Source organism: Amphibalanus amphitrite, unplaced genomic scaffold (assembly GCF_019059575.1).
Source record: "Amphibalanus amphitrite isolate SeventyFive unplaced genomic scaffold, NRLGWU_Aamphi_draft 000128F_arrow, whole genome shotgun sequence".
Taxonomy (NCBI): Eukaryota; Metazoa; Arthropoda; class Thecostraca; order Balanomorpha; family Balanidae; genus Amphibalanus; species Amphibalanus amphitrite.
Window position 1 is genome coordinate 489,959 of NW_024881623.1, and position 17,095 is coordinate 507,053.

At 49.5% G+C, this 17,095-nt stretch overlaps 1 protein-coding gene across 2 annotated transcripts in view; it reads left to right on the forward strand.

Annotated features, from left to right (window-relative positions):
- LOC122381814 overlaps positions 1 to 17,095 on the forward strand; it is a 50,083-nt gene that overhangs the window by 1,340 nt on the left and 31,648 nt on the right. For both annotated transcript variants that reach the window (XM_043366492.1, XM_043366491.1), the window contains exon 3: positions 3,582 to 3,775. In XM_043366492.1, coding sequence (XP_043222427.1) covers positions 3,582 to 3,775 — 194 coding nt within the window. The remainder of the gene's footprint in view (positions 1 to 3,581; positions 3,776 to 17,095) is intronic.

Here is a 17,095-nt window from a genome sequence, read left to right on the forward strand (position 1 = left end):
ACTTACTGGAATAAACTGGAATAAAGCTTAATTGTATTTTCTTAAACAAACGCTACGAGATAACGTGCAACCAACACATTGTGGTGTGGATCCACAGCCGAACTTGCGTGCAGTGTATTATAAATAAACCATGGTGTGATAGTAAATATCGGCTGGCTATCTGTCTTTGTAATCAGCAAGCATAATGACTGCTTTCGCTAGATGATTATCAATTATTTGTGTTTGGTTGTAGGTGGTCATTTCGCCTGTGAAATATTGCAGGCACGAGTTATTTAAGCGATAGAGATGTTGGTATAATTGAGAAATAATATTGCTGATAATTCAGCTGGCAAGCGAGACTGCTAATTGTGCAATGATTCCGTGCCAGTAATTATCGAGAAATGATAATGATTACACGAGAAAGAGTAGGAACCTTGATACCTAACCATCATGAACTTGTTTTCTCTGTTCTCTTTCTCTGTCTCTTTCTTTTTCTGTTTCTATTTCTGTTTCTCTTTCTCTTTCTCTTTTTCTCTCTCCCCCTTTCTCTCTCTCTCTCTCTCTCTCTCTCTCTCTCTCTCTCTCTCTCTCTCTCTCTCTCTCTCTCTCTCTCTCTCTCTCTCTCTCTCTCTCTCTCTCTCTCTCTCTCTCTCTCTCTCTCTCTCTCTCTCTCTCTCTCCCTTTCTCTCTCTCTCTCTCTCTCTCTCTCTCTCTCTCTCTCTCTCTCTCTCTCTCTCTCTCTCTTTCTCCCTTTCTCTTTTTTATCTCTCTCATTCTCACTTTCTCTCTCTTATCTTTCTCCCTCTCTCCCTTTCTCGAGCTACCCCAAGTCGGCTTTTACATCTCTTAAAACTTAGCCTGAGAACTGCAAAGTGCCTATCAGCTCATCGGCAGAGGGTCAACGCACTGGAGCTTATCGTGTGTGATGGCACCGTGAAGAGGTCGGCGTTGTTCCGTGTCGCGCCGGTCAGTTTTTCGGCACGTGCTCAGCGGTCTTTCGTGCACGTGCGACCGCGGCGCACGTGCGCCTGCCGCGTGCGGTCGGGTCGTTACCGCGTCGGTCGGATTTTCAGCGCGGTTTGGACTATGCGGTCGGTGGGCCACTTTGTATTCAATGACAGCTGGTGGAGTGGTGGGGAGCAGTCAGGATGCCAGGCTTATGCCCACATTATCCAGACATGCTCAGCATTAGCTGGCTAAGCACTGAACAAACGACCTGGAAAGTACACAAGGGAGTCAGAATTTGTTGAAATCTCGTTCAGAGACCTTCTAACCTTGGCTGCAGCCTCAGACAGGTCCCTCAGACTGTCCTGGTGTCCCACTAACCTGTTGGCGCCCCGTGCCAGGCCGGCCAGAACTGCAGACGGTTGCCAACGGCACCACTGCATAGTCATCTTAATCGCGTCGGACGCTTGGCGCCTGCTTAACTGTGTCATGCCTCATGACGTTCCGTCCTCCTGAACCGGCCACGGCGTGGAACTGTCTTAGAGTGTCATCATGCGAGCGTGCGTCACCGTCGCCTGCATGTGCTGCTGGTGAGATGAAGTAGTGCACTGGACGCACCATTGAGTAGTCACGCACGGCGCTGGAAAACAAGGTGACTCGGCGGATCGCGGTCTAAAGTCGGCACTGAGAGGAAGGTGCAGAAGGTATCCCACGGGGCTGCGTGTGCTGGACACGGCTGCATTCTGTGATTAGAGGACACCACCAGCCGTAATGACAGCCAATGTGATCCTTCTGCAAAGTCGCGGTGTAAAGATAGCGTGTGCAAGTCACCAATGGTGTTTAGATGCGCCTTTAATGAGCAGAGCCCTCCGCCATTTGCCGCCTGCCCAGCGGAGACCCGGCAATCGCACGGTGTTGATAATGTATATCGCCGAAGATAGCTGACGCCCATCCACGAGGCCTGTGATCTATATAGGGTTGCACAGGGTAATGAGCACAATTAATCGTGTGTTCGTGTGGTCGAGGCACATCCATTACGGCAACATTAGTTACGCCTCGAGAAACAATGCAGCTATCATTGCTCCGGCTTATGAACGCTGGTGAGGAATACAAATTGTTTGTGTTTCGAGGCTAGAGTTTCGTATGAACATTATTTCCCTGGTAGTTCTTGTGATATCTGGGGGAAAGATGAGCTGAAGTGGGATTTTAGAAAATGGGGCGCCAGTTTTACGCCGATATTTACTATTGATACGGATTTTTTTCGGTGCTGCTGTGCTGGAATTATGCGGATTATGCGCTGGTCTCGGTACTGTGTTTTCCATTGTTTTAATAACCAATTCATTCTATTTCATGAAACGATGACTTTGGACGTTATCTTCATTAATTATCCCCGACGTCATTCTGATTTTATCCCCACTGTGTATTTTTGCACGAATCACAGAGCTGCCATTAGGGCGGCCGTGTATTCAAATGGAAACCGCGGTTTCAATCAACTTTCACACTTGAATAATTATTCTTATCTGCAAGGCTGCTATCCATCTAAGGGGCACACTGCTGGCTAAAATATGACGGCAACTTGATCGTCACATACGCTACTCCGCTATTCCACTGTTTTTTTTTCTGGTCTATTTGTAAGGCAGAGAGCCGCCCACCGTTCTCTCCATGACAGCGGCTGTCAGTCGGCGCCATGTGACTTCAGAATGGAACCCGTGCGCAGAAACGAGCGCCCCAGCCCGTTAGGCTAATCGCTTTGACCCGTGCCTGCAATCCCATGACCTCCCGCGGCTAATTGCCCTGTTGGAACAGAGCTACCGCCAATGGTGCGTAATTCCAGTGACACCGACTGTTTCACCGGATGCAGCAGAGTGTCGGGCTACTGACACTGCTTAATGCTCACTTCGACACTGCGGGAACGTTCGCGTCTTGGCTGTGGTCTGTGGCGTACGTTTAGATGTTTGGACTGTGCGAGGCGGAGTCGTCATGCTAGATGTTGTATGCCAGCTTTTTGCGGAGGAGGTATTTATTTTTAAGCTGCTGAACCGCTCATAATTATATTGTTACACATTGCTGCCGTTACGAATTTTCGGCTGTCGCATTGATGTTTTTAGTTGTAAGCGTTATCTGCATTATACTTTAAAATATATTTTTTTAGTTACACAAGGCAGCTAATCCTGAAGAATCATGGAGCATCGTCCACGACGTCGCATTGTCATGCACAGTTCATGCTCACCTTGTGCGTTTATTTTTAACGCGAAAGCTGCCTTTAATTAGCCTAAACATTAGTCAATACATTTGAAAAAACCAGCCAGCCTCGTGGTTCTTTATGTTTATGTCAAATTAACGCAAAATATGTTTCTCTCTACATCTGTTCATTATCTGCTATACTCTCGCTATTTAGAGTCCACTTATAACGGCTCCAAGCGGTGAAGCTGTCTATTTTCTCTTCGTGTCCCAGCCCCATAGTCAGTGGTCATTATTGTTCGTGGGTGCCCACTCGCGCCTTTTGCCTCTCCCTACATCCGTGTGTAGTTTTGATTCAATCACCCCAGCACATTTATTCCGGCACTATAATTCCCGTAACGTGCAATACGGCTCGTTTGGCCGCAGCTGAGCACCGGAACGTGACCGATTCTGACCGTTCGGGGTGATCGTTTCAGCGTTGGCCTTGACCCGACCGACGACCCCGTTGACCCGGCCCGATTTGAGGGGCTGCGTCTGTACGTGGGTCAACTGGCGGCAGCGGATCGCACCAAACTGTTCCGCACCACGCTGCCGTGCATGGTCAACTACGCGCTCAAGCTGAGGATCTTCAAGCCCCGCGAGGGCCTTCAGTATAGCCTACAGCAGCAGGGTGAGTAACTTGGGCCGTCCTCACTGAACGATGGCGTGACATGAATTTGCTCGAGAAACTTGTCTCGCTATAGTTAATAGTGTCCTGGTCGTGACAGCTTCGGTGAGCGATGTATGTAATGTGTCATATGTCCACTGTCTTGCACACAATCTTCCTCAATGGTGGAGTGGAATAGGGATAGCTGACTACCTGTACAACTAAATGCATTAATCTTCATCCCTACCCATCTGCACTTTTTGCCGCCGTTGTTTTGACGGCCTGTCTCGATAACTGTCCTGTAAGAGGTCGGGTGCGATGGCCGTATGGTGTGCCACTGATGGCCGCCCTCCACGCCCACCCGCTGCTGACAGCCGCCCAGTTACCCCACCTAATTGAGCTCATTAATATGGGACTGGGAGCACTCACGAGCCACCGCCCTGCGATCGCCGCGGAGGGCCACGCTGATGGTGGGATGGAGCGGAGCGGAGGGAGTGGGGAGGGCTAGGACGGGTGCCAGCCGGCCACCTCTGACGTGCCCCTACCGTCAGCGATAGGGTCTGTGAGCGGTGGCCTTATGGGTCGCTGACTGGTAGTATCGAATGGTGACCTAGGTGACTGACCGCTGGCGTCTATACGTAACCTGACACCGCGTCAAGCTTGATCCGTAAAGAAGCGTCGCCAAGTCGAAGCCAAAAAAAGACGACACACTCGGTTCAGGTCACTCTTACCTCCGTAGCCTGACATCCTGACCTTTCTGATGTTCCTGGGTTGTATTCGCGTCATCGCGACAGGGTGGCACAGAATTATGCTAGACGCAGTAGGTACCTACATGCGGCATGTTTCGCCGAGTGCTCAATGCTCATTGCCGTTGTTGTTGGCTTTGGATAGTATCTCCAGAGGTTTCGTTACCGTCATATTCCATTTAGCTTCACTTGTCCACGACGCTTTTAACTTTCAACAGTCTCTCGTCTAGGATGTCTTAGGTTTAAGTTTTCTAATTCATTATGTTCTCATTTCATAAATTGTTTTCATTATGGCGTCGTTCGCTTTATTTCCATTCCCTTATTTTTCCTTCTGGTCCCCATTGTTTCCACCTGTCAACCTCTCTCACACCGTTCCTTTCCGTTCGTCTCCGTCCCTCCCCTCCCCCTCTCCCTCCGCGCCGTCACCTCTCCTGAGGCCAGGAAGGGCTGACACACTGACAGCAGTGCCAAAAGTCTGCCAACCACAGAGCTGAAAAACATCGCTTGGTCGTCTAGCACCGGGTCACGTAGTATCCCGACCCAGGAGTGGAGGAGTTTGAAGGACGGGATGTCAGAAATGGCGGAGGGGCTCAGCGAAGTTATAGTTTGGCAGTTTGCTACGAAGACAACTTATGCTTTTACTTTTTAGGGGAGTTGTTGTCCTTGTGACTGTAGCGAGGGGATAAAGAAGGAAAGAAAAAGAGGAGCTGGTACTGCTTCCTTGCGGTTAACCCAGCACCGCAGTCCGCTGTCGTTCAGCTGGTTGTAGAAGAACAGAGCTATTTGCTGCTGGAAAGAACTCGATAGTAGTGCTTGTAGAACAGGGGAGCTTGAGAGTCGTTGAAGAGATCCCGAGATAGATCTACAGAGAGATCCAGATGGTGATCTAGGGATCCGAGGTATGGATCCAGATGATGATGAGATCCACCTGAGAAAGATGTACATAGATCCCTTATAGAGAGGTAGGGATCCAGATAGAGATCTTGAGATGACGTCCACCTGGGAGAGATGTAGATACCGATCCACCTTGCATACAAATACATCTGATGGAAGATGCTTTTTGGTTTAGAGGCTTGATGATTCTGTTCATTGTATAGACCATGATGCACGAGATGCTTCTTCACTGCTCGGATTAGGGATAGAGGGATCCGATCAGCTGGGTTTGCGGCACAGTTGGGCAGGTGAAGGACAGGGCATTCGAAGTCCCGATGACCACTGCCAAACTTGTGGGTGGTAATTACATTGATTAATTGAATGTGATCATTCGTCCAGTCACCCATTCCTATATCACTGGCCTCCCCATTACGAAAATTGCCCACTTAGTTCGTATTAGCGTTGCTAGTTTAGTTGCCCTCGAGAATCATTAGCTCAACTGCCCAACCTGAGTTCTGCTTAACTCCTATCGGCCTTATCCTAAGATGTATCCTTCATCATTCTTACGCTCATTTACACAAAGCATTTGCCCTCCATTCACTCACCCCAATCGATTTAGCAGCCCCCGAAATTCCCTCCGATAGTGTTAGGTGTCTGGCTGACGACGATCTCCCCGGCGAGATAAATGTCTCTTTCCGAAATCCATTTGCATGCTCCGCTAACCGGCGACAAAGATACTTATCGCAGGGCCGTCCAGAATAAATATGTACAAATATCCACCCTACTAATTTATGGGATTCCCACACGTCCGATAGACTTATGGTACACATATACGCGATTTACATCCGACTTATCTCTCTATCCGGGAGAGATTACCTATGCCCTCTTCCGGTCCGCGTGTAACACCTCCGTTCACGACCCAGGGACCACCGTTCATATCCTGGAACTCTCCTCAGGAACTCTCCTTAAACCCTGGGATTTACTTTCAAGGCCTTACGTGTCCTGGAGTACATCGTTACCTCCCCTGAGGCTGTCCAGTACCGATTAAGGTACCCTTACAAAATAAGTATGAGGACTTATTCGGGACACTACAGCTTGCCTTATCCGCCCTTTGGGTGACGCACCCTTTTATAGCTGGGGGGGGGGGCGGTGACTGCCACGCCCTTGCGCCGTCATCTTCCTCTGCCTTCCTCTTGTGGGTGGGCCCGTAAGATGGCGCCCTCTGTCCTGTCTAGTCACCTTGCTCCTCTGCGTCTGCAATTTTTGGCCGTCGAATCGTCTTCGTGTTGAGTGCTTTATCATCTTAGTAGTCGCTGGCATAAACCAATCCCCGAAAGGTTGATGATTTTCGAGTTTTAATTTTGATTCTTCAATTTCATTTTATTCAAACTTTTGTTTCCTTCCGTTTCGTCTGCCGGCAACGCCCCTTGTGACGTCACTCTTGCTCCGCCCACTGACGTCATCTTGGTTTGGGGGGGGGGGTCTGTAGAACAGCGCCTTCTGTCCGCGGTGGGGACGTCCTGAACTACGTCTGCTTCGAACAACAGCGCCTTCTGTCCGCGGTGGAGACGTCCTGAACTACGTCTGTTTCGGGGACTATTTGCTACGAGCATCAAATTCCGTTGCAGTGTGACGCACTTGTTGTGCTACCATGGCTACGTGAGACCCAATGTGCTACGTGCCTTAAGCCTGCGCGTTGCCTCACAGTGCGCTGACGTCTGCTGTAGCTTCAGCTGCTTTGTAATGTCTGCCAATGACTCATCATGATGTGACTGTCTTCAGAGGTGCTTGTCTTAATTGGAGTTTAACGGCGGCCCATTATGTGCTGACAGTGATGGGTGAGGGGGGAGGAGGGAGGGGATGGGGAATGGGGAGGGCGAGACGTGTGAACGGTCGTGGATACTGCCCGGCTGAGCCGGCTCGTGACGGACCAGCCTGAAGCGTAAAATGTAAAGTTGGGATCTAAAAAGATGTAGCCTGCTACATCTTCAGTCCAAACAACCCTAGTTGCGTCCTCGCAACTCCTACAAAAAAGTCACCTCCCTTACTCATCTAAATCTACACAATCATGTTAAGTTCCGCAACGCCTACAAAATGACATCGTATACCTAGTACAGTACACACACGCACCTGTTGTTCCTCGTCCCCACCTCAGTTTGTCGTTCACCAGATCCAGGTCACGGGCACCAACCACTTTGGTTAGCCCGATGTCGTCGGTCGCCGTCCGGTAAGCGGCTTCTCAGGAGGGTGAAGACCTCTATAGCAGCCCAGGTGGGCGGCCTCCACAGCAGTTCGGGTGACAGCCTTCACGGCAGCCCGGGTGGCAGCCTGCCATGGCAGCCTGGGTGGGGCTGCCTCCACGGCAGCCAGGGTGGGAAGATTCCACAGCAGCCCGGACGGCGGGCTCCATGGCAGCCCGGGTGGGCAGCTTGCACGACGGCCCGTGTGGGCAGCCTACGTGGCAGCCCAGGTGGATGACCTCCGTGGCAGCTCAGCTGGGCGACCTCCATGGCAGCCCAGGTAGGTGACCTTCGTGGCAGACCCGGTGACAGCCTCCGTGGTAGCTCAGGTAGGCGACTTCCGCGGCAGCTCAGGTGAGTGACCCCCGAGGCAGCACGCGATGGCAATGCATCCCCCGTGGCAGCACAGGTGACCTCCGTGGCAGCTCAGGTATGCGACTTCCGCGGCAGCTCAAGTGGGTGGCCTCCATGGCAGCCCGGGTAGATGACCTTCGTGGCAGACCCGGTGACCACTCCGTGGTAGATCAGGTGAGTGACTTCCGCGGCAGATCAGGTGAGTGACCCCCCGAGGCGGCACGCGAGACCAATGCTTCCTCCGTAGCAGCTCAGGTAGGCGACTTCCACGGCCGATCAGGTGAGTGACCCCCCGAGGCAGCACGCGGGATCAATGCTTCCTCCGTGGCAGCTCAGGTAGGCGACTTCCGCGGCCGCTCAGGTGAGTGACCTCCGAGGCAGCCCGCGAGGGCAATGCATCCTCCGTGGCAGCACAGGTGACCTCCGTGGCAGCCCAGGTAGCGACCTTTCGGCGGACCAGGTGACAGCCGTTGCAGCAGCTCAGGTGGGTGATCTCTGCAGCAGCCCATCTCAATGGATCGTTTGGCAGTTGGTCTTGCAGCATCCTGGCACCCTCTCCTCGTTCACCAACATGATAATCGCCTCGGCTGTGTTGTGAAGACGACCGTGTTTGTTTTTGATTCAGTACAACACGAGCATTCCGCCTGTTCTTCTTCCTCTTCTGCTTTTGATATTGCTGTCCTCTTATCATCAATACTCTAGAAAGTTCGAGCTCTCCTTTGCACTACAGCAGCTGACCTTGACTTGGACTTGTTGTACAGCAGAACGTAGAAGAATTGATATGCTGATGCGGGCAATTGTCAAGTTTCATTTTCGGCCTGACTTCTGTATTAGTCTGATCCTTCGTTCATGAGACAGCTTCATTTCCTTATCTTATCTTCAACAACTTCTTCTATATCCTTTTCAGTATTCGTAAGACCGCTTCCTCTCATTAGTTCCATCACGTCAACCCCTGCAGCACGTTCATTTCCACTGCTGTCAGTATTTCGAACACCTGCCCAATTCTTCAACTTTCCTGTCATCAGCCACCATCATAAGCTTCATCATCTTCACACAGCTTTCTTTAGCTCATCCTCTTTCTTCACGTCGACCCCTGCAGCACGCTCATTTCCACTGCTGCCAGTATTTCGAACACCTGCTCTTTTCTTCAACTTCTTCCTCTTCTCCATACGGTTGACTTTCAATTCATCAACTTCGGGTTCGGCGGCTTGTGCCAGTCTACCAGCTTCACAATTTGAGAATTATCAAAGCCCCACGTTATGGGCGCCATTTGTAGCAAGGTAAAGAAAGAAAAAGAAAGAGAACTGCATCTTGAGGTTCATCAATCACCGCGGTCCACTGTCATTTGGCTGTTGTAGCCGAAGAGAGAACACTTTGCTGCTGTAATGACTCGGTACCCTGGTTTCCATGGCCGATGTAGTTTTCGCGTGTTACCCTCCGCGATCCTTTCATCCAGGAGGTACACTTCATCTCCTACTTGGAACTCTCTTGGTCGGCTTCTCTTGTCATGGGCCATCTTCTGATCCTCCCTTGCCCGCCTCAGTCGTTGTTGAACCACACGGAATGCCTCGTGGAGTCTCCTGACTGCCTGGTTTTTTGTCTGCCGAAGATCTTGGAGGTTCAAGATGCTTTTTAAATTGGGTGAATTACTGTCTACTGAACTGTTCTACACTTTATCTTGGAGAAGTAGTCTATCTCGACGAAGTGATTTATAACTGCTACTGGCCCGGATGACCTGCTACAACGATGCAAGTTATAATCTCACGCCATACTCACTCTATCTACGGTCTTCCTCATGCTGAGTTACGAGAACCTCACCTAGACCCCTTTGGACCCTCACCCAGACCCCCCCCCCCCCCCCTCTATGAAACCCGTGCTACATGACTCCGATCTGATTGTGGAAAGTGCTTAGTACTTAACTTTGGAAGGATGCTCGTTCTGATAGTTTGTGGACTTACGGCATGAGCTAAAGCGGCATTGCCCGATTGCTTCATCTAAATACGATATTTATTCACTATAAGCTTTATTTCTTTAGGTATGACTTGCGTCACACGATTCCCCTTTGTTAATGACGCAGTGTGCAAAAATGTGAACGTTTCAATGCCGCAATAGCAATGATTTAACGTGCTGATGCTTCTTTGTGTTGAATATGAAGACACATCCACACTACGTATGCATGCACGAACCTCACTGAAGGCTGAATGGAGCCCAAGTGACATGTTTCTTGGAACAGATGTCAGCATATATGACATGGTTCTGACGTGAACGCTGGACATACGCTCGTATATCGCGAATAGATTGTTGCATCGTGGCGAGGAATAAGCCTAACCTACGAGGTCATATTTAACCGGGGCGGGAGTCATGTCGAGAGCCCAGGTTTGCATCGTCAACGGATCCTCCCTTTTCGGGGTCTCGCCAGACGTTTACATGAGGGCGCAGAATACGTGCTCAGTTTATTGGATAATAAATCATGGCATAGTAAATTTATTCAGGTACTGCTATCAGAATATAGTGGAACGCCTAGCCAAGATGGGTTACAAGTATCATTTTAGTCCAGCTTTGCGTTGGAGCTGCCTCGCAAATCTATTCACAAGGAAGTGTTCTCCTGACGCATTTGCCGTTCAGATAACATTGTCCGCCTCTACACGTCTGTTCGCGAGTTTATAGGGCGCCCACATGATGCCCCGTCGATGGCAGATATCGATAACCGTCTGCTCACAGCGCAGAACATGCAATGGATCTGAGGAGGCTCGACAGCCGATAGGTGCTGATCTGACATCGCGGTAGACTGTTGAAATGTGCGTGTAGGCTGCCCAGGCCTGCATGAAGAAAAGGCTGCCTGGATCTGGTCCGTTAGGAAGCCTGCTGCAGTTTTCATACAGCGGCTTGGTTCTGAACCACTGCTGAGCTTGCCAAGAGAAGGCTAGCAGTAAATATTCACTAACTGCCTGTTGCGACGCTCTGAATTTCTCCGCCATTTCTCAGACTGAGCCGGCCATTTGTTTCGACTGGGCCGACCATTTCCCAGATATCACCCCGTCCGGCCGGCTGTCTTCAGCGCCAGAACCACTCAGTTGAAACTTCCGCTACCTCGGGTAACTCAATTTGAGCCGGCACCACAAAACACGTCAGTTTAAGTATCTACAGCGTGCTGCGGGGTGTAAAAGTGGCACGCAACCGCCTCGAAACAGTCTTCATCCGTCCATCGCGCGACTCGAACGAGCCTTTCCGTAGCGCTGGGCTGGCCCGGCTCGGTCCGAGTTGATGTGTTGTTTTGCTCGGCCGGCCGGGGCGGGTGGTCGACCCCCGCTGGGAAGAGCGATGTCCAATCCGACAGCAGCCGGCCCAGGAGAGCTGTGTGTCCCGCTGCTCACTCGGGCTGCCCGGTAACGCCCATTCTACGCGGCCGAGTGTGAGCTACTGTATCTCGCGGAGGGCATAGATAACAACTTCAGCCACTGAACTCAGCACAGCGTAGTAGAAATGATGCATAAAACGATGTGTCTTGTTTCGTTGAGCTGCATATGATTAGACCGGAGTGATTTAAGAGGTATGCGCCAGGTATGCCTGGCTCATTCCGGAGCTGTCATTGCTCATCAATGAACATTCTTGTCTCGCCGTCACGACGAGTCGGCTCATGCGTTGACGCAATGCTGTAGGCTGCTAGCTCAGTGCCCGGCATTTTGAGATGTCGCGCTACGTGCCTTAGATATTCGGCTGCGATAAGGCATGGCAGAAAACAGCTCTGGGTCTGACACCTGTCAGTGGTGGAATTATTTAATATTCCTGACGGCTGGCAGTGGCGACTCAGCTTTTTAATGGTGAAAACTGTCGGACAATTGCACCACCAGCCACCTCAAACCTCACTGGGAGTTAATTTTGAGCAAATGTTTTACCAAATTCTAGCTACGCTTGTGTAAGCAAGCAGCATTCCCAAACGCTAGGAACTTAAGACGAAGTTTTATACCGCGCGTAGAGGGCAAATAAACATACGCAGGCATTTTGCGATATCTGATAAGCAAACAAAATGAAATGTCGAACTTTAGCAAAGTCCAAACATTTGCGGAATCGTGTTCCGGCACCAGTTTGCCTATCTCGCTCTATTTTGCTTGTTTGTCTGGTCTAAATTTAAAAAGTGGGCTGTACCTGTCGCGACATGATATGTCTTAGATCTCTACGGCAGAGAACCAGGTCAAATGTAGTATATGAATGAAGTAGAAATACACAGAACAGACAATTTGTGCTCAATCATAGAATGTAATGGGATGCTCTAGCAGCACCACATCTCCGATTGAGAATCTCACACAGATCGAGGAGGGTCGAGTCCGGCCCAGCCAGGGGGCTGGCAAAAGAACGCCTTGCCGCCTCCCTTTCGCCGTCACTGCCTGTTACGGAAAGGCACCATGATCAGCGCTGACTGACAGATTGGAATGGGGACGTGACCAATAATCTGATCTTATGTCAGTGAACTATTTGAGACACTCGAAGCTACCTTCCAGTGTTGAGCTAATTGCTTATCAGTGTCATCGTGCTGTTTTAATTAATTGGATTTTTATTGATGACATGAGCATTAGTATACACCACTACGGTTGTTTGGTAGTTGTTGGTGACAGGCCGGTTGCTTCATTGATTTATTAAGACATCAAACACTAAAATTTGGGTTTTTATTTGATGGCTGTGTCTTCAGTTTCTTGGGGCTTGCGCTACTGTTTCATATATATGAAAATGACCTTTGAGCTATTGCCATCAATGGGGCCTGACTCTGAACAATTTAGACTTGACCCTCTCCGTGTGAGGTAGCGGTCATTTACGGAGAACAGTTGCCGCTAGTCACAGCCCGGCCCTGTCACTATCTACGGAGCGCAGTGAGGCGTCGCTAACCAGTCCTGTCCTGTCCACCATGGAGGCAGCGATTGTGGGCGTAATCTAGGGAGTATCCCAAGACCCCGACGGTCTCGGTCCAGTGTGAGGGATTCTAGGAATCTCCGAATCCGGTGGGAGATCCCGCCATGGTGGGAGAATGGTGGGATTTCGAGTAACCGACTAACTGAACCGTTCGCCGAGCTGTCTTGAACTCGTCAGAATCAGGCGAGGTGGCCTGTGTTTAGTAGACCGGTGTATAATTTACCGGCCTAGAGGTGTTTGTAGGCATTCGAGGTTAAATACCCTCTCAGTGCTTGGTGATTGGTTATTTAGCGTAATTGTGTGAGTCGAATTGTGCCGTTTGTGGTAAAATTGGCTATAATTGGCTGCCATTTTATGAATTCGCGTTTGTGAACAGGAATAGATTTCCTCGACTTTGAGGGAAACGTCATAATATATTTTGATTTGATTTTACCAACGGCCTGAGAAACAGCGATGTGACTCAATCAAGGCTTGCGCTTTTAATATCACAGCGTGATTTACTCACTAAGGAAGACGAATTAGAAATATCTCAGTAAATTGATAGCGATCAAAAGCTAAATATTTGCGATATGTAACATTTTCCCTCTTCTTTCTTTTCTGACAACATAGGTAAGTATTCGCCATGCCTACTTATCGCGTATACACTCAAAAAGACTCCTGAGGGTCTCAGTCCACCCCAGCTATGTAGGCGCGGCCGTGAGGTCACACTGCCCACCCCACCCGACGCCCCGACGCCCCGGCTCGGCGCCCCGACGCCCTGACGCCCCGGCCGCGAGTGTCCGGTGTTAGTGGCCGCTGCGCCGCCGTCGAGTGCAGTCTCCACGCCGCGTTCCTGTGGTCAGTGCGCGCGCGCGAGCCGCGAGTGTGATTGTTCTGAGGATAGCTGATCGCCGATTGTCTGCTCAAAGGTCAGAAACTGTGGGATTCAAATCTAGATCTTACGGAATGCGGTTTGTTCGTGATAAGGGAAATTCTAGAAGCGATATTTCCAATGAACAGTTTTAGCCACTAAATTCATCCGTAGTTTTGTCATAATTTTAGTTGCCAAATTAAACTATCCTTTTATAAGTTGTAAGTTTTTCCAAGTTGCGATGAAATAAGTTTGGGAACGTTGAACCGTATAATTTTCTGGCAATGGCAGACAAACTCAGTTAGTAATTCAGTAAATGCTACCACTCAATATTCATCCATAATATCTTTGAAGTTGTTGATACGTTTTTTTTTTTTTTTTGAAGCACGAATGCGACTGACTGGTCAATTTTTCAAAACGATAGCGTATTTAAATGATGCAGTCCATCATACTTTGATGAAGCTTATGAAGATAATACCCGGCATTCTTTGCGTTTATCGGCGTGGATGGGTTCATTTTGATCAGCGCTGTATGTTTGACGTTTGAGATGGACAGGTGGTTGGTTTAGCCGGTCGGCTTGGCTCGTTCCTCAGCCCTTTGTTTGTGCGCCGCGCGTGCAGTGGTCGTTCGTGCTCGTCAGTAGCTTTCAGCCCGTGAAACATGGCAAAAAACGCCGCACTTCTTCTGCTGTTTACCTCTTATCGACGCATCATGATTGTTTCTCGCAATTAGGGAGAAAGAGCACGTCACAAACTTGGCCCGACCGTTTTTGTGGGTGACAATTGATAAAGCAAACGCAGGTAATTCAAGTCGACACGCAAGCCAATTGTTCTCGTAGCATGCTATGCTATGGCTCGGAATTCGCATACCGCTGGAGCGCGGCTCACTTAAGATCATTGAAGGATCTGCGGATACGGAGTTACGAAAGCAAGAGAATAGCTTGCATATGAGTCATCTGAAGGATATGACTCGCGTACTAATAGATACATGCAGGCATTCGCACAAATTGGTATCTATTTAACATGCAAAGGGCATTGCTTTCATTGTGCATTTGTCCACTTAAGTGTTGCGATGCATGTTCTGTAGTGCAGTCTTTTGTTCACGGCTACGTGACCTGAACATGGCTCGCATGTGATATCAGAAGTCTGCTTTGTGTCGGCCGGTTAATCATTTCTAATTGTATGTGATGAGTGGTCCGATTGCTACTCTTGTCATCACCCAAGTATCGGCCGGCCTCGGGAATTCGTCATCGCAGCCACGGCTCGCTCTTGTGCAGTTACAGAGCCATTGTGCCATGTGTCATGGTTAACACGCTTTGTAACCTCGTACGGAACTCGTAATGGCCGCCCAAGAAGCTGCTGTTTATTTATATGAAGATGAATTTCATGGTTTATTTAACGACAGGTCGTTTTGATCGTTTGTTTAGGAATTCAAATAAAGGTTTGTCATTCAAAGAACATAACCCTTCTTTAAAAAATCAAATCAAATCAAATATAAGCCCAACTTCATCGCTCATCAAAAGCTCACTTGACGAAATGTAGGGGAAGTTGGTGGAACGCCGAAGACTTTTTTTCTGACGCCCGTAGCACGCAAGGTAGACACCATACGCTATTCTTGTTGGCGTCATTCGAGAGGCCAGTCTTTTGCCTTTCAAACATACCAAGCGCATTTGATGAATTCGCATACCGTTAAGCGCACAAACTAAAAATATCAAAGAAGTGACTTTTTCGGCGTTGCCCCGGACTGCGGGGAAAGCCGAAAATGGGAGAAATGATCTACGGGGAAAGCCGACATTGATGTTTTGCCATTTTATCTCAAACTTTATCCAGAATTCATCAAAGCTGACATACGTTTCAAGAGCTTGAGGACGCGGTGCACACTGGAAGTTATAATTGTGTGATACAATAAGAAAATGTCAGGTAAATCATTCCTTATAGGTAACAGGCCGTTGTGTCGGTTGAAAGTGTAACTTGTGTGACTAAAAATACGCGTTGCTATTCTACAGCAGTAAAGTCCACGTAGCGTGCTTTTAACACGTGCGTAATCGCACGTTTTCGGCATTACCCCAGCCAGCCATACTTTCATTTGCAGGCCCATAACTTTTCAACGTGCTGTATAAATTTCAAATAGGCAGCACACTTATGCAAAGACATGCTAAAGATTACTTGACCGAATTGGCCAGACAAACGGTAGCATAATGAGTAAAAAATGCAGCTTCAAAGGCGCATGTAGTACAAGGGAAACGTGCCTTGAAAACGCTCTTGGCGCCCTCACAGTGGAAGTATTCCGAATGACGACTCGTAACAAACATGCGATAATTGTAGTCACTTAAGCTTCAGAGCATCACTGACAGGTGGCATCCATGTCTTACGGTTTTCGAAATATCTTGAATTTCGGCTTTGCCCCAACTCCGGCATTGCCCCAACTTCCCCTACAATAAAAACATGCCACATATGTAATCCACACGTCTCTGCTTCTACTCTACCGGATTTGCTGCTTCTACCTACATGCATACATAACTCAGCCTGATTTCACCTGTAATTACATTCAGCTATTCTGAGCCAGCTAAATAGCGCTTCCGATATTCCATACGACCTCAGGCGGCGAGCAGCGCTGCGAGGCTACCTCACTTCGCTGTTGACCGCCACGTTTCCTCTGCTACCGCCGCCCGTTTTAGTATCCCAGCCCGCCGACCGTCTCGCAGATCGCCGGTGCGCCGTGTGCGTTCGTCCTTTGTTGCCGACGCTGGCCGGCTTGTCGCCCTAAATCACCGCCGATGGACTGGACTCCGATGGTCCCTGACCCCCGCTCGGGCCGGGCGCCACCGCCGATTGCCGATGCGTCCCAGGCCGGCGGCGGCAGCACGGATGCTGAATAAATGCCGCGCTGACATGCACCCGTTGGTGGATACCACCGCGCTAACGCAAAGGAACGGTCCGAGCAGATAGTCGGGGTTGCCGGGGTCAGCAGTGTTGCGTACGGGTGTGGCGGGGTGATCGAAATGATAGGAATTCGAAAGTGCGATGAATAATGCTTGATTTGAATCCCATATTGCATTTGCACTCCGTCCAAAAGTTTATGTAATAAACCTGCATAAGAGAAATTTGCGGTTCACAGTTGGAACATTATGCATTTATAAAGACGTGATTTTTTCTATTGCTGGCAAAGGGCAGCTGTCGGTTTTTAAACAGGATCACGACTCACGATCTAGACCTAAAATTTATCCAGCACGACGCGTTCGTTCGACCTTCCCAAGGCCTGATGACAGCGTAGATCAAACATGAATAGACAATCAGCAGGAAAAGCTGGTCATCAGCTCCGTCGTGATGTGCGTTCGGCCGCGGTCTGCCACGGGTCGTCAATGCGCCACCCCTCT